Source organism: Cygnus olor, chromosome 18 (genome assembly GCF_009769625.2).
Source record: "Cygnus olor isolate bCygOlo1 chromosome 18, bCygOlo1.pri.v2, whole genome shotgun sequence".
In the NCBI taxonomy this organism is placed as follows: Eukaryota; Metazoa; Chordata; class Aves; order Anseriformes; family Anatidae; genus Cygnus; species Cygnus olor.
Genome location: NC_049186.1, coordinates 2,353,117 through 2,380,764, shown reverse-complemented (window position 1 = coordinate 2,380,764; position 27,648 = coordinate 2,353,117). Strand labels below are relative to the sequence as shown.

At 54.2% G+C, this 27,648-nt stretch overlaps 2 protein-coding genes and 1 long non-coding RNA gene across 6 annotated transcripts in view; 1 reads left to right on the top strand and 2 right to left on the bottom strand.

Annotated features, from left to right (window-relative positions):
* Window positions 1-68: 68 nt before the first annotated feature.
* LOC121056965 (TBC1 domain family member 24-like) lies at window positions 69-7,634 on the bottom strand. Its single transcript, XM_040530538.1, has 7 exons — window positions 7,515-7,634; window positions 4,867-5,905; window positions 4,514-4,672; window positions 3,865-3,928; window positions 2,958-3,053; window positions 2,333-2,609; window positions 69-1,829 (listed from the first exon to the last, which is right to left on the bottom strand). Exons 1-7 carry the CDS (start codon window positions 7,624-7,626, stop codon window positions 1,684-1,686), a joined length of 1,893 nt encoding a protein of 630 aa, XP_040386472.1. The 5' UTR covers window positions 7,627-7,634; the 3' UTR covers window positions 69-1,683.
* Window positions 7,635-9,920: 2,286 nt separating this feature from the next.
* On the bottom strand, window positions 9,921-11,637 carry LOC121056962. The gene is made up of 2 exons (XR_005813580.1): window positions 11,199-11,637; window positions 9,921-11,162 (listed from the first exon to the last, which is right to left on the bottom strand). It is a non-coding gene; the product is annotated as an uncharacterized LOC121056962 (long non-coding RNA).
* Window positions 11,638-11,834: 197 nt separating this feature from the next.
* Window positions 11,835-27,648, top strand: part of STX8 (syntaxin 8) — a 98,449-nt gene continuing 82,635 nt past the window's right edge. For 3 of the 4 annotated variants that reach the window (XM_040577757.1, XM_040577758.1, XM_040577755.1), the window contains exons 1-5: window positions 11,841-11,966; window positions 12,081-12,180; window positions 14,877-14,971; window positions 16,319-16,429; window positions 26,055-26,179. In XM_040577757.1, coding sequence (XP_040433691.1) covers window positions 11,950-11,966; window positions 12,081-12,180; window positions 14,877-14,971; window positions 16,319-16,429; window positions 26,055-26,179 — 448 coding nt within the window. In that variant the 5' untranslated portion in view covers window positions 11,841-11,949. Of the gene's footprint in view, window positions 11,967-12,080; window positions 12,181-14,876; window positions 14,972-16,318; window positions 16,430-26,054; window positions 26,180-27,648 lie in introns of all 4 variants that reach the window. The other variant, XM_040577756.1, reaches the window with a different exon arrangement.

Genomic DNA, 27,648 nt, shown 5'->3' with positions numbered 1-27,648 from the left:
CGGTAATGGAATAAAGTGTAGAGAGGAAAGTACTATAGCGTCATTTTAAAAAACGGCAAAGACACTCATCAGATTACAGGCGGTGAATGTAATAAGCACACTGACATTCATCGTGATTTACAGCTCGGAGCAGCAGGCAGCTCAGGTATACGGCGCGTACCGCGTCAAAGGGACTCGCAGGCTTTTCCACCACATCAAAGGCCCCCACGGCCCGCACAGAACGATCCCAGTCGCTGGTATTTTAATACGTTAGCCAGGACCTTCTTGCCCTTTACAAGGCAAGATGGTGAAGCCTGAGCCAGCGGCTGCTGAGGGGCCAGACTGGATTGCAAAGGAAGGGCTTTGCATTTCCAGGCATCTTGTGTGTCCTGTGCATCTCTGGGTGGAGAAGGGAAACTGCTTTGTGGAAAGAAAGAGGGACTCCCAAGGGGAACTTTGTGCTGGACAGAAAGCAGTCTGGTACATGATCACAGAAAGCAAGAAATACTGAGGAACAATTAGCAGAGCTCTTTAAATCAAGGGAGAGAGCAACTCTGCTGTGTGCTTTCATTTGAGCTCTGTGAGCAAAGGCAGGTGCGGGGCAGCAGGGACCTGCACCTCACCTCTTTATCTTACCAGGATACGTAATGAAGGCTACAAGCAATTCCTAAGTCTGCTGTGTAACTGACCACGGTGGGAGCTTGCTGCCACTGCCCGCTCCTCCCCACATCCTCCTGGCATCGCTGGACCCGCCAGCACCATGGCAGCAACAACTCCTGCCCTGAATAGCTCAGGAAATGTTATCCATGAAAGATAAAACCACAAATGGGAAGTGTTTGGACACGGGAGATGTGCTCTCATCCTGCAGCCACAGTGACCTCTCGACAGTTCACAACCCTCCTTGCACCGACCTACCTACCAACACCTACATGTTCACATTCCATATTTCAAAATGGCACGTGTGTTATCTGGACCCATTTAATCAGGGCATGCTAATTAAAGCTTATATTAACCGCTCGCAATCTTACATCAACTCTTTGCTGCTAATATGGGCCTTCAGTGTAATAGAAAAATGACAAGGCAGGTGCACTGCTGGGGGGCTTGTGGTGAGCTGCAGACGTGTAAGCACCAGGCAGCACTTTGCTAATCTCCGATCAGCAATTTCAGCCACAAAGTCTTTTGCACCATGTTGGATGCTGATTGGTGCCCAGTCCCAGGTGAAACCTGGGGACCTCTGGTGCTACAAAAATCCTGCACACGTCTTGAGGGCTGGGCTTGGGGTGAGAAGCAGGGTGTGGAGTGTCCTGGTGAACTTTGCACCTTGGTGCTGGATTTTGTCTAGACTCAGGATTCCCACAGGCTGCCTGTGCTGTGGTATCGCAGCTTTGCTGCAGAGCCCCAAACCACAGAGAGGCCAGGGGAGTGCAGCAAGCAGCGAGCTGGCTCCCTTCCCCTCCAGCGTCCTGAGCAGGAACAGAGCTGGTGGAGCAGGCTGGGGCTGAGCTGCAGCAGGGGACCTCGTGCATCCCTGCAGTCCCGTTCGTGGCACCCCACGGCCCTCTCCACGCCACCACGGCTGGTGACAGTGTGGACGGCCAGCAGATGCTGCCGGCGGAGACTGTAGCAGCCAGGCTGGGCCGCAGCTGGTGCCGTGGGGGTCCCATTCTTGGCAGGAGGCGTGGTGAGGGGCTGGCCCCACAGGACCTAGGTGTTTTGGAAGCCCCACACCTCCAAGAACTGCACCCTGAAGTTCTCCTGGCAGAGCGGAGGGTTGTCAAAGGTCTCGCAGTGCTCCGTGTGCCCCCAGAGCAGGTCGGCGTCGAGGGACAGAGCTTGGCCTCCGCCTCCACCTGCAAAAGCATGCCAGAGGGTTGGGACCCGCGCTCACCCCTCGCTGCCTGAGCAGAGACACTGGCCAGGTCTCAGATCGTGCCCAGCTCCCAGCTCTGTTTTCTGCAGCACTGCCGCAGAGCTCTCATGGACAGCTGGTGGGTCCCTTCCTCAAGCTGTTCCGCACCTGCATCTCCTCTCAGTCCTGCATGAAGCAGAGGAAAGGGCCAGGATGGGCATGGCAGCCCCAAGGGCACAAACCTGGCTGGGAGGTTTGGGATATGGGGCTCCCGCTCGGCTGGGACCCGCTCTGCAGCTCCCAGAAGGAGCATCCTTTTCCTTGTGCAGCCTTGTACTCTCTTGCTAACTTGGAGGAGTCAGAGCTGACTTCATCTTCCCTGACTTCTCACCTAAGACAGGAGGTCTTTGCCTGCATGGGCAGCTCAGATTTTAACCTGGGGGAGAGCTCTTTTCAGCCAAAGCAGCAGCATGCTGGGTGGGGTGCCTGCCATTAGGTAATTACCGATAATGATCCCTTCCCGAGAGCCGGACATGAACATGGAGGCTGTTTTGGAAGGCAGGAGGAAATGCCTGATGGCCAGGAACGGGGACAGACGGCCTTTGCGCTGCGGCGTGGGCACGGCGAGGTGGTTGGAGCTGGTGCCACGACCGTCCGGGGAGGAGCTGAGCAGGGACATGGGACCGGGCGAAGGCGACCGCTGGCGTGAGCGTGGCACGGCTTTGGCCAGCTCCGGCTTCTTGATGAACACCCACTCGTACCTCTCCATCTCAGGGCACACCTGGAAAGGAGGAGAGACCCGGTGAGCCCTGTCCCTGGGGGTATCTCTCCATTGCTGCCTGGCCAGGGACCACATGCTGTGTGCCAGGTCCAGACCTGGGGCAGAGGAGGGACAGCGCAGATTGCCCTGCTGTCATCCCTTTAGGATGCTCCTGAAGTCAGTTCTCCATTTTTTCTAGCCCAGCACAGCAATCTCTGTGCTGCTACCTCCTGCCAGAGCTCAGAGGCGGTGGTGGGACTGTGCAAAGGAAGCAGCTCGGTGCCACCATGCCTCGAGTTAGACAAATAAAGAAAAAAGCAAAGACAGACAAGCCCAGAAGCATAAACCCATAAATAAAATGTGACTTACAGTGAACACGAAGCACTCCCCTGTCCCAAAAAAGCCCGATGTTGCCCCATTCTTCTTCCTTTCGCTCCAGTCGGAGGAGAGAAATGCCCCGCACACCTTTGGGAGAGAGCACAGGCAGCTGTCACGGGGAGCAGGGCCAGGGCAAGCCCCAGGACCCCCGGCAGCAGCCTCCATCGAGGCCATTGCTGGGGTGTTCTGCTCAGCAAGGACTCTGCCTCTCCTTGGTACTACGTCAGGAAGAAAACGAGCTAAAACGTAGGAAACGAGGTTGAATAAGTCACCTTTCCCTGCCCACAGCAGGCCCCAGGGACCGCAGTGTTTATCTCCTCACTGCGCTCAAGTGCCTGGCGTGGGAGGTCAGGGCTCGGTGGCCAATAAATCCTCGGGATGCCTGGGCAATTTGCAGAACTTGCCTCTGCTGCTTGATGAAGAGTGCAGGGATAAAGTATGGGTTTATGAGCCACTCTCAGAGTCCCGGGGGAGAGGCCTGGCTCAGGTATTTCTGTAGCTATTTCATGACTTTCAGATACCGTAAGAGCTGTCCTTATTTCACTTCCATTTCCCTCGTGCTGCTGCTCTTGCAATCAAGAAGAGCTCCTGGCATTTAGCACACTGGAAGCAAGTCCCTGCTCAGGCAGAGCGTCTGCTGACTTCAGGAAAGTCTGCCTAGCGAAGGCTTCATGATTTAGCCTACATTTCCAATAAAAACGTCTCTCTCATGGCCTCTCCATCTCACGGACTCCTCTTTACCCCCACATGCCCCCTTTAGCCAGTGTCTAGGGCAGCTCTTGGTGCCGGTGCCCCGCAGACGCCGTGATGGAGCCAGCGCTGGTGGGCAGGGAGACAACCGCCCTCCTTCCCCGTGTCACCCCGGCACGGCCCCGCTCCTTGCTCGGGAGATACTTACCTCCCCCTCCGTTGTCTTTATGAGCAGCACCGTGGGTTCGTAACCCTCGCAGCAGGAGTAAAACCTGGGGGGCGCACAAGGAGGCTGGGTTGGCACGGTCAGACCGGGAGCACGCAGCCGTGACCACGTGGCTCGGGCAGCCCGGCTGGTGGTGCAGGCGCTGGGCACGGAGCTGTGGGACCCCGCTCGCCCCTCACGGACTCAGGGGCGTGCTCGTGGTGCTGACAGGCAGTAATATTGCGGCCCCACCATTAACCCCCTGGAGAACTGGGGGGCACAGATGGCCCTCAGTGGTCCCCCTGCTTGCAGCAGGTTTGGGCATTGCCCGTGGCACTTGGGTTCTCCTGGCTTGGGTCTGGGGGTTTGATGTGTTCCCCATCGCGGGGGCTACCTGAGTACAGTCTGCCCCGACCCTGATCCCTGCTGTGGCCTTGCAGTGTGATGTGCTGCTAAGAGAAGTCTCCTTCTCCGCAGCCAGTGCTGCCCAGGCTGCACCCAGGGTGTTGAAACAAGCCCAGCAGTGTCCCCAAGAGACCCCAGACGTGTCCCACAGACGTTGCAGGTGCCCCTTTCTACACCAGCAGCCTTTACCCGATTTTATGCCCGTCCCATCTGACCCGACCCAAGCCACCAGGCAGATCGCGCTCACCTCTGCAGGCTGCACCCGTCTTCTGAGGTGGAGAAGAGCAGCAGCGGGGGGGAGAGGGAGAAGCGCTCGGGGATCCAGGACCAGATGATGCGCATCTCCTGAGCCGTTACCGTGCTGGAGCTGAAGGTCTGCATGTCCACGGCCAGGTGGAAGGACTGCCTGCGAGGGGGGATGCCCGTGGGTGCTGAGCCAGGTGCCCGCATGCTGCTAGGGTCCTGGGGCACCCGGCACGGCCAAAGCCAAGGGAGATGCCTGGAGCTCCCCCCGTGCTCTATCTCCGCTGTACCTCGGGGTTTGTCTGCTTTGCCCCAGAACACCATCTGCCCACGCTGGCAAGCTGACAGGCTTCTTACCTGCTCTGCACCATGGTTATGCCCCGCTCCATCAGCGCCTTCCTGTTGGCCATCTGGAGGAGCCAGATTTCCTTGCGGGAGAACAGCCGGATGCCAAACGCTCTCTCCAGGAGTTTGTCGACAGTCGTGTGCTTGGCAATGTTCTGCACGAAAGCCTGCAGGTCCGCCTTGATGTCGGCCCCCTCCAGCTCAGCGGAGGCCACTGAGAGCCTGTACTGCTTCAGCAGGGCCAGGGCGATGCGGTAGAGGACCTTCTGCCCCTCCAGCAGGTAGACGTCGAACACTCGGATGGCGTAGTCGAAGGGGAGGTCGTGGAAGAGCCACGACAACCATTCGGAGTAGACCTCAAAGACGTTCTCGGAGGAGCTGGCTATCAGTTTGTGAGCTGCCGGGCAGTGCTTGTTGGCCAGATCCCCAAAAGTCATGCAGGAGGCCCGGTGGGCCAGGAAGGACTGGTCAATGTAGCTGGTGTGGGGGGCGTTGCTGGCGATGAGGCGAGAGATGTTCTCGAAGCACTGAGCTTCGTCCTCGCTGTAGTGCAGCAGCAGAGCCACCAGCGAGGGCAGGGTGGGGCTGTAGGTGATGTCGGGGAAAAGGTTGCCGATGCAGATGAGGATCTTCTTCACGGCGGTGACCCCGTCCAGGCTGAGGCAGTACGTGGGCGTGGAGCACCCCTCCAGGAAGTCGGGCAGAGGGTGGGAGCTCACGCTGTGCTTCCCAAAGAGCCGGCTCGCCACGTCCCTGTAGACGGCAGCGTCGGGCGTGACGAGGCGGCAGGCAACCTGCTGGCACAGCCGGTGGTAGACCTGAGCTCTCAGAGCGCGGCTCACTGCCAGGCAGCCCTCTCTCACCAGCCTCTTCAGCTCCTTGGGGGGCTGGGTGAGGATGTCCCTGGGGATATCGGCCTGTTGCTCCGGCTCTGGCATCCTGTCCCAGTCCACAAACTGTCCGCAGCCCAGACAGGAGGAGGAGGTGTCGATGTCCCAGCTGTCAGCCTCCGACGTGATCACGACGGTGACTGGAGACGAGCCAAGCATCGCTGTGGGACAAAGACCTTTTATCCAACACGCTTCACCACCCCGGTGACAGCGTTTCACCCTGCCTGACGCTGCACTGAAATCCTACATCACCTTCTGGTATTTCAGCAGCTGCTCTCCCCCCTGCAAAGGGAAGGCTTTCAGGAGGCTGAGCCCGGCTGAGCAGCTGGCTTTGCCCTCGCACAGGTCCGGTGGCATCAGCTGGTCCCTTTGGGGAACCCAGAGCAGGATGGGGCTCTGTGCCCCTCGCACAGCCCCTGCCTCCCCTCCCCAGGTGTGACTGGTTTCACTGGGGAGCAGTGGGCCGCAGGGACTGTTCCTGTCCCTGTCCCTGTCCCTGTCCCTGTCCCTGTCCCTGTCCCATGGGCACAACCACAGGACAGCAGTGTTACACCACCGTCAGCCCAGAGCCAGCCCTGGGGCATCGCTGAGAGCCCGGCGCTGGTCGGCAGCTCGGGGGGACCCAACGGGCGGCAGGGACCCGAGCGGCGCTGGGGCCAGGAGGGACCATTGGCACCATGTCCCCTCCCGAGGGCAGAGCTGGGGGTGGGAGGTGATGTCCAGGACCAGGCACTTTGAGCATGGATGGAGCAGGAAAAACTGCCCGCGGCTGCTCAGGTGCCTGAGCTGCAGCAATGTGCGAGGAGAAGGTTCAGCCAGAGGGGCAGGGACAGCCGGCAACACAGCCCCTGCGCCCCACGTCCCCACGCACCCGACGAGACCCCAGCCAGGCAACCAGGGGCGAGGGCTGGAGAAGGTCTGAGCAGCCTCTTGGAGGTGGGAATTGGTGCACGCGGAGGGCTGTGAGCTCGGAAGAGCGGAGTTTGAGCTCCTCCTAGGGAGAAACCAGAGGCATTTTCCTCGGGGTTCCCGCGGAGCTCAGCCCCGACGCCTGTATGTTTCCATCTGGGGGATTTGCGCAGAGCGGTTATTAACTGGCAGCATGAAGTCGATGACACACACACTAATTCCTAGTGCACGATGTCGGGTGTGCTGGGTTAAGCGGGGCTGGATGGGGAGTCTCAGCTCCCCACCTGAGGATTTGCGTAGAGCCAGGTCTCTGCTTTGGACCCAAGGGGACACGCGGGGACAGCAGGGCCCCAGCCACACGTGCCACGCAGAGGTGGCAGCGCGGTGACATGGCAAGGGATGGCTCCCAGGCTGGGCCTGGCTCTCCTCGTGCTGTGCTGGCTCAGCTCGGCTCCGGCTCCGGGCCAGCTCCGGCAGGCTCCCCTCTTTCAGCAGTCGGGCTGGAATTAAGGCAGACCAACGGGCTGGGGGCCACACACCCAGCTCCATCACACTTACGGCCCTAAAACCCAGGCTCAAATGAACAGCCGGGTTGAAGCAGGGTTATTTTTACCTCTAGGTACTGCCACGATTCCCAGACCCCCCCGTACTTACAGCAGGAGAGCGGCCCTGGGTACCACCAGCACCCCAAAATGTGCCACCCGGAGCCCACCCGGCTGCAGGCGCCCAGCCCAGGACATGTCCCCAGCCTGGCACGGGGGTGACACCCCGGGGGTGTCAGTGGGGCCGGGCATGTGTGTCTGCCCCAGCGCCATTGCTCTGGGTGCCCTGGACGGGCTCCATCCCCCAGCACTCACCCACCTTGTGTGGTGCCGGTGCCATCGCCGTCCCCGTCCCCCTGCTCCGGCTGTGCGGGGAAGCCCCCGGCCGCCCCCCCGGGGGCACGGGGCAGGCTGAGGCCCACCTGCAGCATCCACCTGCTCCGGGGCGGCCCCGCTGCCGGCTGCGGCCGCTGCCCTGGCTTTTAATGCGCCCTTTGTGTGCGGGGCGCGTGTTTGGTGTAAACAGCACGCGGGGAGGAGCGGCTCCGTGCCCGCTCGCCCCTTCGTGCCCGATTCGGGGAGGGGATGAGATAGCCATCAAAACAGCAACACGGCCGTTAAACCCGGCGTTTATTTTTCCCCAACGATAACCTTTATCTTCACATTCACTCCCAGGCGGGGAGGGTGCTGAGGGGGCGAGGGAGGGACGTGCAATCGCCCGTCCTTGACGGGAGGAAGCATAAACACGGCGAGTGGGGCTGCAGCCGCTTCCCGCTGGATTGCACGGGTCTCAGGGGGGTCAGAAGTGGAGGCATGTGAGCAGCGAGTGCCAGGAACCAGGTGACGAGCAAGAGGCTGGGGCCACGAGGACAAAATGACGCCCTTCTGCCAGGTGCCGGGGGGGCCGGGCAGCACCGGCGTGCAGAGCTCGGGGAGCACCCGTAGGAGAAACCTCGGGGTTTGGGGACAAAGCAAGGCCGGCGATGCAAACGGGAGCTGGCGGTGGAGAAACATGGCTTTCTGCAGAAAAGCACCCCGCTTTCTTTGGAGTGAATCAGGGCTGGGCTGCACCAGCACTTCCAGCACCGGGCACCTGGCACAAGGCTTCAGCATTCCCCAGCGGTGGCAGAGGGCGTTCAGACGGATCCCCCCCGCTCAGTGGAGCCCCAAACGTGGTCATTCCAGGCACATTTCTGTACTTCAGCATTCCCAGTCTGTCCCGTTTGAAGCTGTTGCTATCGATTGACTTTGCCTCAAAATGTTTTGCAGGGTTACAAACATTTGTGGGCAAAGAGCTGAGCTCAAGGAAAAGCTGCAGCAGCTGAAAGGAGAGGAGCATGCAGGGACCTTGCGACCATCAGCGAACCCACAGTTCGGGCTACACTTAAAAGTGGGGACTTTTTAAGGCAAATAAGACACTATATTTTCCTTAAGAAATTGTATGTTTTTTCTCTCGTGCTAAAAGCTGCTGCTGGTCCCTGCCTTGCATCCTTCCCCCTGCTTCACACCCACAGCATTTCCCCGAGTGCTCGCCAGGGCTCCTGCAGCGGAGCAGGAGCGCTGCCCCTGCAGAGCGTCGCCTCTGCGGATGCAGGATCTCTGCCACGATGTACCAAAACACGGCCTGAGCGGCATGGCTTAGCCTGACAAAGCTGGGCGAGGGGCTGCGGGAACCCAGGGGTGCCGGGCTGGTGGTGGTGGGACGGACAGACAGCGGGCTGCGTTGAAACCTGGTGCTGCTGCTTCCCAACCTGGTGCTGCTGCTTCGCCCAGGCCCTTGCTGGCCGCGCTCTCCCCGTGTGCTTTTCCTGGAGCAGCAGACGCCTCCCGCTGCCTCCGGGTCAGATTTAAGCGCCCCACAGTACCCGTGACTGTGTGGAGACAGGAGATGGGAGCGAATCAGGCACCGTGCGACGTGGATCTGCCATTTCCTTTGCTTTTAATGGAGAAAAAATAAAATATGTAGAGGCCGTGCCGACTTCAGCCGAGCTGCGCAGCTGGAGGCCATAAATGTTTCATGCAAGCTGCCTGCACAGCCCAGCCCCAGAGGATTCGGGTGCCCGGGGACCTCAGGGTGCCCAGAGCAGGGCTGCAGTGGTCCATAAAGGTGACACATTATCGTGCCATACCAAGGCAGGTGCAGTGACAGCCCTGTGCTACGAGGGCCATAAATCATCACTGCCACTGCCTTGCCACCGCTTTTAGGGCACCCGCGCTCCTGCTTGTACCTGCAGAGACTGTCATCAGCGATGGCAGCGAAGGGGAGACCAAACCCCACGTGGCCTCACCGTGGGGCACCGGGGAGCCCCCCACAGCCCAAATATTGGCGGTGCCAACACCGAGCAGCGCCACAGCTCCTGGGCGCCTCCTTCTCCTGCTACAGCCACTTCCAAGCTGCTGCAAAAAACCCTTACAAACACATTAACAACTCTTTGCACTTGGCTCCTTTCTCAGCCTGCAGGTCCCGAGGGAGCCCGTCCTCGAGGCCCGCCGGGCTGTGGCAGCGAAGGTGCCGGCACTCGGCTCGGTCACATCGCTGTTACCGGGGCCGGGCACACCATGAACTCCGAGCAGCGGCCCCGTTAGCTGACCTGGTTCTTTTTGTGTCCTCTGATGCACTTTGGGCTTTTGCGGAAGACCAAATGGGGCTTCTTGAGGTGATTATGGCACCTTTTGGCTCCAGCCGGCCAGCCAAAATGTGGGGCCCTGCAGCTTGTTTCTCTTCGGAGTAGAATTTAACGACAGCTTCTTCTTGTCCATAGCTCTGCCTCCTGGAACAAGGGGAGGAAGCAAAGGGCAGGGACAAGCTCCTGACCCAGTGTCACTGCCCTCTTGTTGCCATTGCCCAGTCCCAAGGCTTGGGGTCCCCACGGCCTGGGGGACGCCAGGGCTGTCCCCACCCTTCCTCTGCCCTCTGACTCCGTCCCAGCCGTTCCCCATCCCGTGCTTCCAAACCCCAAAGCACAGCATGCCCCGTGGCTTCAGCGCATTTTAATCCAGACCGTGATAACGTGATGGCAGCAGCCACATCCAGGTGCCCCAACAGCATCCAGGCTGCCCCGTACTGCGTGGGGCGCAGTCAGAGAGCAGCGGTGCTCTGCGGAGCTGCAGCTGGGGCAAGGCCGGGTCTGAGAGCTTACAGGTGGCCCTATACATGCAAAACTGGAAACGTGAAGGATTTCCGTGTTCCTCAGCACTGCCAACTGGAGGCAGCACTTCCTGCACATCAGGAGGGCTGGCGTCATGAAACCAAGAAGCAATTAGAAGGAAGCGATTACGTTATACAAATAAACCTTCCTGCCGATGTTTTTGGCACAAACACTGCGGCACCGAGCGAGCAGAACCTGTCTTGGGGAAGGGGGGAGAGCAGTGACCCCCGGGCCTTAGGGAAAGCATCGAATGCCCTCGTAGCACCCAGGGAATTGCGAAGGTTTCCGAGGGGACCCCAGCTACGGGTGGAGGAGATGGCTGGGACGAGGGGACAGGAGGACTGGGCAGCCTGATGGGTGTGCGTGCACTGTCCTGTCAGCCCGAGGGCCGGGGCAGAGCTGGGGACAGCCACGGCTGTGTGTCCTGCAGCTCCGTGCTGTGTGCAGTGCACCACGTCCCCGTGCACATCCGCACCCCTGCGCTGCGTCCTCTGCGCCCCTGTACCCTGCGCCATGGAGCACACAGCCAGCACCACTGAGCTGTGCACCTCTGCCCCCTGACACCTCGTGCTGCACACCCAGTACCTACACACCCTGCACCGCTGCACCCCACACCTGTGCACCATGCACATCTGCACTGTTTAGCTTTGTGCTGTGCACTGTGCACCGTGTACCATGCACTGTGTACCCCGCCTCTGCTCCCTGTGCCTCTGCACCCCGCACTGTGCACCGTGCACTATGCACCGTGTGCCCCACACCACTGCACTGTGCACCTCTGCACCCTGCACCGTGCAACTCTGCAGTGTGCACTATGCAACCTGCAGCTCTGCACCGTACACATTTGAACTCTGCACCTGAAGCTCTGCACCATGTACTGTGCACCACTGCTCCAATGTACTGCACACCTCTGCAGCTCCGTACCTCTGCACTCTCCTCCTTTGCACTCTGGACTGCACACCTGTGCACCACGCACTGTGCTCCAAGCACCATGCACCTGTGCACTGTGCACCATGAACCGCGCACCTGTGCACTGTGTAATGTGCACTACGCACCGTTCACGGTGCACATGTGCAACTCTGCACTGTACCTGTGCAACTCTGCCTGCAGCTGTGCGCTGTGCACCTTTGAAGTCTGCGCCCTGCACCTCTGCGCTGTGCACTGTGCACCTCTGCACCCTGCACTTCTGCGCCGTGCAGCTCTGCATTTTGCATTGTGCAGTGTGCACCTCTGTGCCTCTGCACCTGTGCGCTGTACTCCTTTGCACTAAGAGCCATGCACCTGTGCACCGCGCACTGCGCATGGTGTACGTGTGCAACTCTGCACTGTACCTGTGCAACTCCGCCTGCAGCTGTGCGCTGGGCACCTTTGAAGTCCGCGCCCTGCACCTCCGCACCGTGCCCCGCGCACCTCTGCGGCTCGGTACCCCCGCGCTCTACCCCTTTGCCCTCTGCCCCGTGCCCCACGAACTGCGCACGCGTGCCCCACGCCCCGCCCCCCGCCCCGCAGCGCTGCAGGCGGGCGCTTGGCGCCGGCGGCGTTTGGGCCTCGTCGCGCTCCGTCGTCACGTGACGGCCGGGGCCGGCGCAGCGCTTCCGGGTGGCCGCGATGGCCGCGGAGCCCTGGTGAGAGCCGGGGGGGGAGTGGGGGGGGGGCGCGGGGCGGGGGGGACCGGGCCGGGCCGGGCCGGGCCGAGCCTGACGCGCTGTCCCCGTCCCCGTCCCCGTCCCCGTCCCCAGGCTGTCGCAGCACGCCGCCGCCTGCCGCCTGGCGCAGGAGCTCGCCGAGAGGATCCGGGAGAGGGAGCGGCGGCAGCGCGGCGGGGAGAGCCCGGCACAGGTACGGGTACGGGTACGGGTACGGGTACGGGGGGGGGGCGGGTCAGGGCCTCGGGGCCCCGCAGCAGCTCCGGGCCGGGCCGGGCCCCGCTCCCCGCAGCCCCAGAGGCCGGCGGCCGTCCCGTGCCTGCGCTGTGCCCGCGGCGCTTCCAGCGGAGCGCCCCGAGCCGGGCGTGACGGGGCCGGTACCGCCGGGCGCTGCTCGCCCGGGGGCGCCCCGTGCCCCGCTCGAGCCCCGCAGCCGACCCCGAAGCGAACCGCCCGGGCTCGCAGGAGCACCCGGAGCGGGGCCTCTCCTGCAGGAAGCACCGCAGCCGCCCCAGCCTGCGCGGCCCGGGCGCCGCCGTCAGCCTCTGCCTCGGTTGCGTTAAGGTAAAAGGGCCCCAGGAGCCCCCAGCGGGTCTCTGGTGGCGGCGCGCAGGGAGACGGGCACCGACGGGGCCGCGGGCGGCCGCTGCCCCCGCTACAGCAGCGCTGCGATGGGACCCAGGGTCACCGAACCGTCTTTTCCAGACCCTTTTCCCGGCGGCTTTCGGAACGAAACGGCGTTTCTGAGGTAATTCCTCTGAAGAATCCTCGAGGGAAGCGCGGCGGGCCCCGTACAGCGGTCGGTGCCGTTACTGAGCCGCGCTGACGTAGCGTGGGGTGACGAGGGGCGCCGGGAGGCCCAAAGCGCGCCCCAAGTGCTCCGGGAGAGGCGTTCCCCACCTCCGGCAGTAAAAGGGAGGGGCTCAGTGGTGGTGACCGCGCTCTGCTTCCACGGCGATGAAGGGATTGAAATTGTACCGGGGTACTCAAGCGACAGGAGGCTATCAGCCAGATTACCGCTTAACTGGGCTGTGTTTAAAGGGGACAAGGTTCTTGGATTTGCATCATCGCAGTCTGTGACGTTCAAAAACAAAAAAACCGCTGTATTAGGGCTGCTTGAAGCCTTTCTTGTACCGAAGCTCCTCGAGGTTATGTTTTGTGGAAACAAGGCACGGCTGCCTTTATTTCTTCATGAAGCCATTTCTGCCATGCCCCGTGTTTTCCAAGTGCAGTTTCCCTTAATCCATCAACAGTTAAAGACGAATCTTTGGCAGTGTTTGGTTCTACTACAAACAAGTTTCCAGCAATCAGAGGGTTGTTTTCATAACAGAAATGCCTGTTGAGAAATCCATGGCTGAGCTAGCATTTATTCTTTGACTCGTTGGTGCTTTAGCGGAGTAAAAGTCTTTGTACGGTGTTTATCTTGTAGGGAGAATCTGAGCAAGTTTTTATTTTCATAGCATTTGGCCATTAGCGTGGCTAAAAAAAACCCCTCCTTGCTTATTGCCAAATAAAACTAGAGCATAACATTTCAAATGGAAAAAAAACAGGGAAAGGTTTCAAGGCAGCACTTAAAATCTGCAAACTCTGCCCTACTGCGCTGTTTATAAAACTTCCGTTGGCTTCTTGTTAGTTTTTTTTTGTGTCCCCCTTTAATGGAAGTGAAACCTTTTGTTACAACAGCAGGATTTCTGGCCAGAGGAGCGGAGGGAGTCTGCAGGCGAGGTGACTTTCTGGCCACGTACCCCCGTAGCCGCTGTGCGGGCTGGATAGAGGCGGCGTTCTCCAGCTGCCTGTGAGTGCAGAAAACGTGCACGGGAAGGAAAAGCCTTCTTTGCTGTACGGCAGAGCTGGGGGCACGCAGAGAGCTGAGCTGCCCTCACAGCGTCTGTGCCCCGCCGTGGCTCTGGAGATGTGTCTGGGGCTGCGGGTCCCAACGCGGGCTGTGCAGCGCTCCGGCTGCGCGCTCTCAGGCCTGCCTCGGGATTCGGCTGCTTTTCAGCACCGCGTGTGGGAACAAGTCCCCCTGTGGCAGAGGGATTTAAAGCCCTGAGGGGTCTCAGGTGTTTTTGCAGCCCAGTTAGGGCTGGTGCTGTGTGTAGAAGCACATAAAGCTGTAATTAGGGAGACTTGCGTAGTTAATTGCAGCTATGATGGTCTTTCCTAGCGTTCTAAGCAGTTGGAATGAAAAGAAATACCGTTTTGGAGGAAAAATTCGGAGGACAACGTCAGTCTAATTTGGGAAGGGGCGGGGAAAAGAGGAGAGTTCCTGCAAGCCTCAGCCCTGCTTGGAGCCGGGAATGTGAAGGGCTGAGCTGTGCTTTTAGGGAGAACAGACACGGCCGAGCCGCGGGCAGGTCAGGGCGAGGAAGGGCCGGGTGGCACAGGTGGGACTGAGAAGTGAAATGGGGTAAAGCTGGATGTCTTCGGGATCTGTCCCGTAAAGTCTGGAAGAGTTCAGCGGGGGCAAGGTCTGAACCTGCAGCGAGCTTCCTCTGACCATGGGAAAGAGACCCAGTGGCAGAAGGAGCTGGCGCCTGCGTTTGTATTAAAGCTCAGAGGAGAGGACTGGAAAATATTAAAATGTGCTGAAACGCTTTGCCCGCAAAGGAGCCTGTTAGTAAAGACTTGAAAGAAAGCTCACCATATGAAACAGCATCAGTGCGTTGGAAGCGTGTTTGCGAAACTCGTACTTTTTGTCTGGTTTCGTAAGCAGCCCAGCCCAGTTAACTGGGTTGTCCCTTGGCGGCTCGGAGGCAGGCTGTCGTGGCTGAGGACGGAGTCTTTCACACCAGTGAAGCTGAAGTTAATTTTTTTTGTCACCTGGATGTAATAGCGCTGCATGTTACGCAGATGTAATTCAGCCAGTTCTCTTTTCTTCCCCTGCAGCTCAATGTGTTCATCAGATCGTCGCTGCAGAATCTCAAGGAGAAGATCGATCAGCTGAGGGACTTGCTGCTTCGGGATGTGTCGATGCACCAAATGTATCCCTGTAAACATCTCCTCGACCTTCCCCCAGTGTAGGAGAGGGTGCAAAACCAGGCTGTAATTGGAACGAAGCTCTGCCGTGCAGCTAGGGCTTCACCCTCGTTCCACTTCGGGAGGATTTTGTCTCTATAATTTTATCAGTGATGACGTTCAATATTTTTATTGCAGCTATAGTGTAGGAAGAATGGGGAGCCTGAGCATCTCTGGTACCGCAGGCATGAGGCTGGCATTGGTTCTGTTCGTGTTGGGGGGGAGCTAAACGAGATGTTCTGACTTGTCTCAGGCAACTGTTGTCATCTTGCCTGTGCTCTGCGCCGACGCTGCCGCGGTGGGCTGGCTTGTGAGCTCAATTCACTCGTCCAGCAGAAAACACGCTGCTGCTGTTCCACCTTTCCTCTAGGCTCAGTCGCTGGCTGCGGGGTGCCAGTACATGCACAAAGGGAAGGCGAAGCCTTGTTCGGGGCGTGGGCAGGGAGGTGCCAACCCTGACGTGCGCTGGCTTAAGGAGCAAAGCACCTTCGGAGCGCTCTCGGTATGCCTTGGAGTGAAACAGCGGGTCCCTCTGGTACCGGCTGCCCTGGGGCCTCTCGCTGCACGCTGGGGTGCTCGCACTCAGGGAAGCACGCCCGCCTCCCTGAGGGTGTGTCCGGCAGCGGTCTGACTGAAAGAACAAATGTTTAATTTCAAGCTTACTGCAGCAGAAGTCCCTTCAGAGCGTGAGCCTGCTGAGCGCTGTGCTGATGGCCTCGGGTTAAACTTTTCTGCCAAGGGAGTGCTTCGGAGCGCAGGAATGCTGCTGCTGTGGCAGAAAGCAGACGGCTCAGTACAGCTATTGCATAATCGGTGCAGCAGGGCTTGGAAGAGAGTTCGTAGTCCTTTGAAAAGTCTCTAAATAAAAAAAGAAAAAAGTAATCACATGTCACCTGTCAAAGCCGCAGCACTTGGGACATCTTGTTGCCAGTGTTGCGGAGCGGGCCAGCTGCTTTTTAGTAGTAAATGAAAGCAGAATTATGTTGGATGTAGGATTCTTAACACTTAAACTGATTTGGCAGTAAAAAGCCTCCCACTTCCACTGACCGTGCTAGATGATGAGCTGAATATCACGCGGTGGTCACTGTTTGAATCCGTGTCTTTGAGGCTGGTAAACTTCGGAGGGGAGTTTTTAGTAAAAGCAGGTGTCATCCAGAGATGTAGCACCTCTCCTTCTGGTAGGTGTTCCTTGAGCTGAAATAGTGGTGTAGTTATTTTCATGATCACGTATTTTAAGAATGTATAGAAGGTTTTATTTTACATATGGAAGTTTTCCAGTGTTTTAAGCTTGGTCCTTAACCAGGTCTCATTAGCACCCAGATGGAGGGCGACAGGAGGCAGAATTTGGTGGATGAACTTGTCACGCGGCAGAAGCAACTTGAGGCATCTTACAGGAACGAAGGCCCGGAACCAGATATGACGAGGTATGACACTGCTGCCCTAAGTGAGCAGCGTGACTCGCGCGTTGGGTTTGTCTGGAGATGTTAAATGATCCATGCAATTCACTCACCTGTAGCCACGTGCAGTTTCAGTTGCTTGGAAATCCTGTGCTCTTTTTAGCGACGATGTCATTGATGCCTGCCAAAGCCGGGGGAGGACAGGGAGTGGATAGCAGACTAAGTGATCACCGAGCTGGGCTGGCGGTGCCACCATACCAGGTCTCTGTGACCTGTAGAAGGAGAACTGGTGGGACGAGGCTTAAACTTCAAACAGCCCCCAAAGATCATACTTTGCAGCAGTCAGTGAGGCCTGTCAAATGGAACACTGCAGCTTAATTTCTGTTTTGGCACGTCAGAACAGCACAGAGTGATGGATTATCGGAGGAGAGGTGTGACTGTAATTCTGTGGGGGTAGCTCAGCAAGGTGGCTGACTGAAATATCCCTGAGACAAGAGGGGAGAGCTTTATCTGTAAAACTCGTCTTCTGTTCTTAATCTTATTTCCTAGTGCATGAATATTGAAGAGCTTGTCTTTGAGTGGAAAAGGCAGTCCGAATTATTTCTGTGCCTTCAGTGAGTTCTTTCACAGATGGGAAAAATAATTACGGATAATAGCCTGCAATTTGTGCTCTCCTTATGCAGGCCCTCCATAGCCTCTTTTTATTGAAACGACTTGGAGTTGCCGTCCCTAATGTGTTTTTAGAAATAATCCATCCGGGGTCGTCTGTCTGCTCAGGAGGAAAAGGAGAGCCTTTCCTTGAAGTGCGAACCTCAGGCCTCTTGTCCAAATAAACTATTGGCATCCTGTAAGTCGGGTTTGGTGGGAGTCACGCAGATGCTGTGTCCCTAACATACAAACCACAGACCTGTTATATGCTGAGGTGGCAAGAGCTGTACATGAGACATCTTTTAACGTGGTTGTTGCAGCTTGCAGGCCTGTAAACTCAGTGTGCACTGGAATATAGAAGGATGGGTTGTTTCTCGCAATTTATCGATGGACTTCTGAGTTTTATATTTCTCCAGCTAAGTCAACACCAGCTTTTAGCTGAGGAATTCCACTTGGGAGTATTTGCTACCTTTGGGTGTACTTCTCAGTTTTTGGTAGCTTCATTTTCTGCGTAAGCCCGTGTGTGTCTTGCCGAGGAACTCCTTGCAGCTACTGCACACCTAAGAGCTCTCGTGTCTCCCTGAAATACCAAGTTAAAAGTGCGTGTTTGCTGAGCAGCAGACTCCTGTGAATTCATTACACTTTCCCACTCCAAAGAGCATAATCTCTCTTCACAGCCTCTCTTTTCTTCTTGTTCCTCTTCTTTTCCCCCTGTGTTTTCAGTGACATCCCCCCAGTCAAGAGAAAAGGTGTGTGCTGAGTTCCGCCTGGCGCTGCACGTGCTAACCAGGCAGATACATTAGGGCTGAAAGTGCTGCTAACCAGCCTCTGTCTGTTCTGCCTCTTTGTCTGCGAAAGCCAATATTAATTTGAGACTCCTTTTTCTTTGACACGTGTTTAAATTGATGAATGAATTAGCTGGTGCTGGAAGGAGAGGAGAAGAGTGGTAGCAATAAATAAATCTTGTTCCTCAGCTGGTAGCCAGGCTACAGACTACAAAATGCAGCTGTCGTTTCCTTCTTCCTTCACGAGGAAATGCTACCTTAGCACAGCATTAGGGCTCTGAGTGGAATCAATCAGAATTGAAGTGACGTGTCTAGGGATAAAATCCTGATGATTCACTGGGGGATATGCTTGGATCTCTGTTAGGCCTGAGCCAGCATTTGTGCAAAAAAATTAAAAGCCCCACAACGAAAGAGTCTGACTTACCTGTGTCCTGACTCCACGTATGTGATTAAATACTGCTGGGTGTAGGAGTTACTGTGTTAGCTAAATTCCTGCGCAGATAATTGCGTTACTCTTCCGAACTTTTCCTTTGTGGATCAAAATGGTGCAGAAGAGAAGCAGAGCTGCAGTCTCGGAGTTTGCAGAGCTTGCTGTATCCCCATGGTCAGCAAAGTTACTCAGGTGTGGCCTGCAGTTGGTGAAACTATGTTTTAAGCCTCGTATTTCCAAACAAAAAGAAGTGGGCATACTTCTTAGGGTCATTCATGTGCAATTCCCTGACACGTTGTTGGTGTGCGTGGGACTCTGCTGCAGCAGGTGCAGGCACAAATGGCTTAGGCTGGCTGCGGGTCACGCAGGGGGTTGTGCGTGCCCTGCAAGCCTTGCCCTGAGCTGCGTTTGTGGTCTCGGTCCTGCAGCGTGGCTGAGCAGCGCTTCCTCACCTCTGCTGACCCGTGGTGCAGGGAGATCTGCCGCCGAAGGGTTGCGGGGCCGTACTTCTGCAGGACGTGTAATACGGCTGTTTGTGGGTTTTTGTTAATTTTAGCTTGTGCTTCTAAGTGTCAGGCATCTTCTAATGTGCTGTATTCACTGGGCCTTTTCTGGCAAACGCACAGCTCTGCCTTTTAAACATCCACGTGTGAAGGTGCTGCTGTGAGGCAGCGCCTTAGAGCTCTCGTGAGAGTTTTTCACCTTTTTGCAATTTGTCAGCCTTCGGTCTTGGGACAGAATGAAATGTCATCTGTTTTTAAATCCTCATGTTTTTTAACATTTTTGCTGATGTTCTTTGAAAACCAGTCCCTCCTCAGCCCCGTGCCCTTGGAAAAGGCGGACACAGCTTTGCTGCTGTTCTAGGGTAAACACCTGGGTACCAATGTGAGGTCTGTGTCCGAATGGTCCTGCTGAAAATCACATCTTTTCTCCAGCCTGTCTGCATTGTGTTCTTTGGAGCAGGTGTAGGAGTTACTCAAAAGTTTCCCTGATCTAGTTTTCTGTGTTCTGTTGTGTGTTGCTGTAGAGAAGATAGCACGTGCACGTTTCGTGAGGGTCTGTTCAGCACCGTGGTGCAGAGGTCGGTTTCTCCTTGCTTTTGTTCTCCGGCGGGGTGTTCGGTACGTCCAAAGCAGGCATTTCACCCTGCGGTTTGTCAGCTTTGTGTAACTGGATGCTGTCCGTGCAGCACCTGCGGCAGGTGCAAAAACTGGGGGCTTTGGTCTCACCCACTAATTCCTCAATGGCTTTGGCATTTCCCGGAGTGCGGTGCAAGTCCAGGTGCTGCATCGATGATGGCTTTTACATCCGACGCTGCGACAACTGGCGCTTCTAAAATACCGAGTGGGCAACATTTCTGCAGGGGCTGGTGCCGTGAGAAGGCTCTCGTCTGTTGCCTGCTCTGACCAGTGCATAAACTGGTGTGCCTGTCGGAAAATTGGCCTTGAGTGAGAGGAGTCCCTGCGGGCTGTGGAGCTGGCAGGGCCAGGGCCGAACCTCGAGCTGCCCTGGCACGAAGGTGTTGAGGCAGACAGGAGGAAAATACCAAAATCCCATGATAATTTCACGCTCCATAAGAAACCGTCAGGGAAACCAGTATTTTCCAGCGCGAGATAACATCAGAGACAGTGCTTATTTTCTAGTGTTGCAAGGCTTGAAATTTAAGAGTTCTCTTTTAACTTCTTTAATTAAAAATGGATAAAACTATGCCAACTATTCTCTGCCTGGTGAATTCACACCCCTGCCCTGTTCTCCCTTGTAGGTCTGGCTTTCAGTGGTACAGGCAGAGACGTAGCCAGCGCCCGAGTGTCGTGCCGGGAAGTCAGACCTTTCCCTTGCATGAGGCTGGCTGCAGGTGGGTCGGTCAGGAAGGAGTCTGTCCCCCTGCGTGCCCCGTGGGTTGCAGGGGCAGAGGACAGCAGTGCCTGGCGGGGTTAGGCTGCTGTTTGCAGCAGTAGGTTTCTCTGAAATGGTTACAGCCTTCTGGAACAGCCTGCTTTGGGTTGCAAAGGCCACAGTGTCTGAAGGCTGAAATTTTTCAGTCGGAAAGCTTTACCCACCGCATTAGAAAAATCAGCACGTGTTGTTTGATTAAGTTCTAACAGTGACACTTTTCTCTGGTTTTGTATTGGTTTTCCGTATCTAATCCATCTTGGATGTGACAGCACAAATTTTCAGAAGTCTTTTTCTTTCCAGCAGTCATTCTTTTCATTAACCTTCTTGCACCACTGATCACATATTTATTGTCCCCGTGGCCTGTAATTGTGAAGGTTTTGCTAGAATTAATCTTCGTTTACGTTTGGTCACCATTCAGTGAGTTTTACATCCTTTGAAAACTGCTGTAAAGCTATTTCTGATTGTGAAGTACAGTGGTCTTAATGCTCTTGGTATTTATCCTAACTGACAACTTGGGCCGGAACACAGGGCAGGACGCTATATTACTTTGGGATACCGTTAGTTTCCCTTCCGGCGTTGTCGGCCTTAATTAAGATGCAACTGGAATTTTCCAAGAGAAAATTGCACTGTTTGCGTGACTCTGCTTGAGTAGGGTCACTTAAGTTTCCTGTAATTGCTTTTCAATTGGCAATTTCAGAATCTTCTCCCCTCTTTTCTCCTTCGAAAGAGATCTGTGCAGATATTATAACAGAGACTTAAAAGAAGCAGAAATGCCAGTGATTTCATATCATTTGAAAGGGAGAAGTGGAAAAAGCAACTACAAACGTTGACTTTCTGGAAATGAAACGATATCAAAAAACATGTGTGGAGGCAAAGGAATCAAGAATATTCCTCCTCCTGTCTGACCAGGGAGTCAGTGTGTGGGACTGTGTGCAGATCACCAGTGAGTAAATAAGTTGTGTGTGCCTGAACATCCTTTTTTGATTTCTTTGAATTTCTCAAAATGCAGAAATTTTTAATGGCTGTGAGACACAAAGCACCTTAAATAATATCTACCCTAGATAACTTCTAGAAGAGTCCATAGTCTTTTTTTTTTTTTGGATGTGGGTTAATGTTTTTTTCAGTTTAAATACTTTTCATTCAGGTGTAAGGTATTTAGGCCTTAATCCAAACTGGTGTTTTGCCTTATGCCAAATAGGCATCAAGTGCCTGACGTTAATCAATGAGCCGCTAGGTGTTTAAAAGCTTTTGAGAATCCGGCTCTTGTTTATGGAGGAGCAGATGCCCTTTGGAAAATGAGATTAAAAAATAGTAATTTTTTACGTGCCTTTAAAATGTCTTCCTGCTGTTGGAAGCTTTTTAGGGTCTTCTGACATGAGATGCAATTAAGCTTACGTCTAAGATCAATGAAAAAGTTTCTCAGAAGGGTGGAAGAGGAGGCAAATTGTCCACCCAGAAACCCATGCTTGAGAATGCTGATGCTTGAGTCATGGGATCAAATCAAGGGCCTGGGGCAGGATTTTCCAGGATTAATAGGTCTTTGGCCATGTAGTTATGAGGAAAAAAATGGTTGCAGTTGTCCCAACGTTGCTCTTGTCCAGCACGTTGTGTCTCTGTGCTTGGGTCTTCTCCCTGCAGAGCACTTGTCACCTGGAAGCGCTCCCCAGGTGGCAGCGTGCGCAGACGTGACCGCGAGCAGCAGCGCCCTGTGCACAAAACCCGGGGGTTTTGGGTCCGCGTGAAATTCCAGGAAGGTGCCGGGAAGGTGAGCAGCCTTCCCTCGGTTTGGTCTGCGCTCAGCAGGCGGGGGAGCATCCCAGGGGTTCTCCAAGGTCGCTGAGGTCAGGACTGGTTATGGGAAAGCCGTATGCACTTGCATCTGTAAGGAGCAGCAAAGAGATGCTATTTTTTGCGGAGAGATTCCTCTGTTATCTAAACGCAACAGAGGAAGGTAAGTCAAACCCCACACTTCTAGGCATTGTGCTCCAGGTTGTGCCTGCTTGCCTGTTATTAGTGCTTAATGCTTGTTAGCCTCAGGAAGAATTGTCAGTAGGAGGGCAGCTTCCCAGGCTGAACTGCTTGCTTTACATTTTGCCTCGTAGGTTTGCTCAAAGCTCCCTGAAGTGCCCTGCCCGAGGTTGCTCCTGCACCGGCATCGTTCCCGTGGTGTTCTGGCGTGGGCTTACCGGAGTCCTTGTCGTAATTCTCATCCCAGAGGAGTGCGAGTGGGCTGTGGGATCCCACTGCTCTCTTCTGCTGAGCACCCTGAGAACTGTTCTGCGGGGTCTGTGGCTCTGCTGTGGCCACCGTAGCATGAAAAGGGATGGTGTAGAAGGAAGGTGGTGGTACCTGAGAGCTTAGTGTCGTGGAAGTGTTCGCTGGGGTGTGTGTCTTGAGGTCTGCATGGAAAAAGGAAGTCCCAGGGAAGAAAAACACGGGCGTGAGCTGTGTCGTGAAGGTCCCTGTCCCTGGGGACGCTCCTGATGCGGGAGCACCCCGTCTGGGCGTGCTGGTGCTGAGCTACACGTGTGGGTCTGACTCTGCCATGGCCCAGCGTGGCGCTTGCCTGGCGCTGCTCCCCGGCGGGTGCCTGCTGCCCGCGCGAGCTGGAGCTGCCGTTCTGCCCTGCAAGCTCGGGAGCTGCCCAGCGAGCGTCATGGGCAGGAATCGGTGGGCTGGGAGGTGCCGCGGAGCGGCCGTGCCCTCCGGGTGTGCTGCTAGCCGTGTAGCTGCCGTGGAGTTTGTGGCTTTTGAAGCCAGTGGGACCAGTTGGCGGAACTGTGGGCAAGTGGCGTTGAGCAGCACAGCGTCCCCGTGCGCATGAGAGGCGCGCTGCTTCCTTCTCGCTGACGGTGCCAGCGCTGCCCGTCCCGTGGGCCTTGGGTCTCCCTGGGTCTGCTGGGGACAGCCCCGTTTGGGAAGGTGCTGGGGGCGTTTGGAAGAGCTTGTGCTCGTGCCGTGTCTCCCGTTTGTTTTATTCAGGGAGGAGAGCTTTTGTTCGGTAAGTTAAAATATCATACTTGTTGTTTGAGGTACTAGCTCGGAGCTTCCTAAAATTCCCTGCCTGCCAGTGTGAGCAATGAAACGGTAAGTGAGAGAATACCCGCCTTCTTTTCGGAGGCTGACCTGTGGAGCTAAGCAGAGGTGCTCGGAGCGCTTCAAAGACTTCTACTGTACAACCGTACCGTTAAGGGGATGCTCAAGTGATCCTGCAACCGATTGTCATATGACCCAGGTTTTGTTTAAAATTCAGTCGTGCTGATCAGCCTTCTAAAGCCGTAAGCCTTGCTGTGTGGCCTTGGTCTGAAGTAAGCACTGGTTGACTAATCTAAGTTACTCGGGAAGTTTTGTAGGAATTATCAGTGAAACAATGCCTTCTGAAAGATAAGCCCTCACTTGTTAAGCAATGACATAGCCCCCTGATTTTAAACCCCATCATCTTTTATACTTGGGCACATTGCTAAGCCTCATAATTAGTTAAATCTGCTCCTATAATCAAAAGCTATCCACACACTCCACTGCTCTGTGACGGTTTCAAAGATTTACGTGATTAACTTGGCGGAGGCGGTGGGTGGCTAATTGGATAAGCTTTAATCTTCACACCACCAAAGCGAAACATGGGAAGATCAGAGGAAGTAGGAAGTTATGCTGTGTTGTGTGGGAAGGTAGTTACCAAACATGTCAAAAAGATTATTGTAACGAGCAGACCTGTTGTCATGACCCAACCTGCAAGAATAGGGCAGATTATTGGAGGGGGGAGAGTGCAAATTATTTCAAATTTGCTTGCCTTGGCTTTTTTGACAGGCAGAAATAGTTGTGTTCTTAGCGAGCAAAGAGCTTTATGTTCCTTTTGCTTTATTTAAGCCATTTTGTCAGGTGTTGTTAACCCTAGATTGTGTGTGCTTGCTAATTGCACTGCTGGACTGAGTGGCTGTAATGATCTTTGTCTTCAGAAGTGCAACGCGTCGTTACGCTTAGCTTTGTGAACCTGGGAGTGTGGCCGTGAGGCTAGGAGAGGAAGAGTGGGCTTAACCCTCCAAAGCGATGGAGAAATCTAGGTAATGTGTAAAATGGTATTTCAGAGTTATCTTTAATTAAACCTGATCCTAGCTCGATAAATACCCGTGAGTTTTCATGGAGGCGCAGAGAACTGAAGTGCAGAAATCCCCCAGCGCTTTGTTCCAGGTGTTGCCCATGAAAGCCGGGTGGTCGCTGGGACAGGGAGGCAGTTTGGGGTCTGCGCCAGAGCGATGGCCCAGCACCATCAGGGTGGTTAAGAGAGATTTTGTGATCGACAATAAGCACTTAGTGTTGTAGGAACAAAAGTCGTTTCTTTGGTTCTGACAAATCCATTACCTTGAGATTTTGTTAAGTGAATGCGTTTAAAATTTTAAGCGAGAGGAAATTAGGGGTTCTCAAATTGAAATGGCTGTGAATGCAACATGAAGTGTGCAGTGCGACGCACGCAAATGTGTCTAATTTATGGATGGCCCAAAACTCACGTGATAGAGATGAATTGTTTTCCAGCAGCGTTGATTCATCACATGGCCAGGAGATGTCTCTAGTTCACCGTAATTCCTCAGGGATCTCCTAGACGCAAATCGTGGCTTTTGCTTAAATACCTTTGCTGTAAAACTTCAGTCACCCTTCTGCAGAGTTCTGCAGTAGAACCCCGTGTCGGCAATATGCATTTAATTCTTCCCATCCGTACCGATACTTTTGTGACATGAACTTGCTTTGATACAGGGTTTTGATCACAGAATGATATCAAACATATATTATTACCATTTAGCGTTTCAGTACATGCTGCGGAGAAGGGATCTGGACTTAATTAAAAATAAAATAAATAGGTCTTCGTGTAATAAAACACACTTCTGAGATTTTGGGAGAATTGCTTGAGAGGTACTAAAAATGCTGCCTGCTCTTGCTTTGTTTGTGAAAATGATTTGGGAAAGAAGAGGGTAAAGATAAAAATGAGAATAAAATGCAGAGTTTGAAAAAGCAAAGCAGAGATTAATCTTATTTCCGTGCTGCTGTTGAGGATCCAGTCTCGTCAATGACTCTTACCCCAAATCAGGTTTGCGGTTTTGGGTCCAAATGTCTCGCAGGCTGCCATAAAACATTTATCTTGTAGCAGAAACAAATGAGAAACTGAAAGGAGGAAACCAGAAATCCGGTATCGAGAAAAATATTTGTGGCATTTCATTCTGCTACTAGAACGTAGGTACCCTGGGCATGAAAAACTCGTTTTCTGTTGTAACCGGGGAAGTGTCTGTAAGGTGAACACCCTCAAGTCATGAGTGCTTTAAAAGAAAACCTGTGCATCGATTACTTTTTCACGTTAAGTGTGTGTGTGCCTGTCTTCATGTTCATGGCAAACCAGGAACGCAGGGAAAAGTTCTCTGATTTGTGTCTGCGTTAGTGTATCGATCCTTTTACTGTTGGAAACTTTCAGGCTGTACCTCAGTGTTTTTAGAAGCTTGTGTCTCAATTGCAGGGCAAATACATGAAGAATATGTTGATTTCCAGTAACCCTTTTTTTTCTTTGTAACAGTTTTGAATGCTGCATGTTCTACATGCCAGCAGAGTACTTAATGTGAATAGATTATAAAACGTATGGTATGCATTTCACCATGTAGTTTAATTGTTTGGTGCAAAATTAATTCTCTTCTTGCTTTACTGCTTTCAGGCAGTGTTGTGGAGCTTGCAGAATGCATTTGTTATTGGAGATAAGTGGATTCTTTCTGGCTAATTTCTTCTGTGATTGCAGAGAACGGTGTGGATTATGACAGATACTTGCAGTTCCATCTCTGCCAGCCAGTCTTGCGTGCATGATTTAGAATGTGTGGATTTTGTTTAAAACTTGAGAATTATTTAATGAAATTATTTTCAGATCTAGCCTAATGACTGGAGGGATCAAACGAGGTGTAACCAACCCGTGGCTCTTGGAAGAACCCGAGGAAACCAGAGGGCTTGGCTTTCACGATATCAGGCAGCAGCAGCGGAGGATCATAGAAGGTAAAAGAGTCTTTTTGTATGTTAGGAGCACCCCTAGGACTCTGTGAGAGCCCTTGTTAGAAAATCCATGCAATAACTGGCACTGAAGTTTTATTATCTGGAGCTGTCAAACATGATACTTCCAGGTGGCTGTCTCCTGTGTTAGCAGGAGTGGTATTGTGCTTGCAGTGTTCTTAACTGGAAACATCTTCTCAAAGCAGCATTTCAAAACTATCTCCGTTTGGATTGAAGTGAGTAATCTGTGCCGTGACAGGGGAGGAGAAACCACTGAAACAGTTGGTTGTGTTTCTGAGCACATAAACTTGCGAGGTTTCTTTACAGTCAGATGCAAGTAATTCAATGATTGTCTTTTGTCTGCATTTTAGTGAAGTTGAGCGAGTAATTCCTGAGTATAGCTTGATTTAACCCTGGACAGGTGAGATTTTCACAAGACTCATGTGATTTTGCCTGTAGTTATGGTTTAAGTTTGCAGTGGAGATCTCATTAATTGCACTGACTGTAGTGGTATTACTGCTGTGCTTCAAGCGAGGTATGTGTTAGATGTATTGTTGAATTGGAATTAGGTAAGAATTAACTGACCTAAAAGATTTTGGCCGTCAGCATCCATAAGGAATAGATTCCTTAACTTTAGCAGTGTTGGAAAGCCTCTGCCTGAGGACCCCAGGTGGGTAATGAGGTAATTCCTGTGTAATTAAAGTATTGGAAGTGATCAAGTGAAGTCAGTCTCCAGATAAGGCCCACTCGAGTCTGCGTGTGAGCAAAGGTTAGAGCTACGGTTCAGGAGAATGGCACAAACTCTATTTGGATGCCCCAGGAGAAACCTCAAGCTCCAGTTTTGATTACATCCCAGATATCCCTTTGGGGAGGCTAAAAAAAAAAAAGGTATTGGTGACTAGGCTTTCACCCTGTTGAAGGGAAGCAAATGGGTTCTGACCATCCTCTGTGGCTTTTGGCTCTCTGGCTGCAGCCAGCCGCCCTCTCAGGCGGTCTCACTCTGTGCAACATCGCTGCTTTTCACGTTGTCGGACCGCTGACAGTCCTGCCTACAGCACCTCTCCTTGTTCTGCTTCGTGACTTCGCTGCGCACGGAGAGCTGCACGTCATGGTTAAGGTGATGGCGAAGGGCTGTGCAGCACCACCCAACTGCAAGAGCAGAGATACCGTGGGGCTTCCTAGAGGAGCGTCTGCAGAGCTGATGGGAGCACTTCGAACTTCAGTTGCCCCCATTGTCCCCTCTGTCTCAGGCTCTCTTCCATGCGCTCTGTGTCCTCTTGCAGCTTTAAAAATCTATTTGAATTCTTCGGTGCTTGCATCACCTGTTTGTCTTTTATTCATGTTAAAAGTTTCTTGGAAAATTTAAGAAGGCTAATCAGGGATCTGTATGTGCGTGCCAGAAAATCTCCTACATTTGTGATTGAGTAACAGCTGGATGTTGAATTATTGGATTTTTTGGGACCCCCAACTAAATG

Bases quoted from the DNA above. Each gene is read 5' to 3' on its own strand.
- LOC121056965 (XM_040530538.1), bottom strand. From the start codon at position 7,626: ATGCTGCAGGTGGGCCTCAGCCTGCCCCGTGCCCCCGGGGGGGCGGCC. The intron at 5,906-7,514 runs GTGGGTGAGTGC...TTTGTCCCACAG, and splicing joins TGGCACCGGCACCACACAAG to CGATGCTTGGCTCGTCTCCA. The intron at 4,673-4,866 runs GTAAGAAGCCTG...CCCCCCTCGCAG, and splicing joins ATAACCATGGTGCAGAGCAG to GCAGTCCTTCCACCTGGCCG.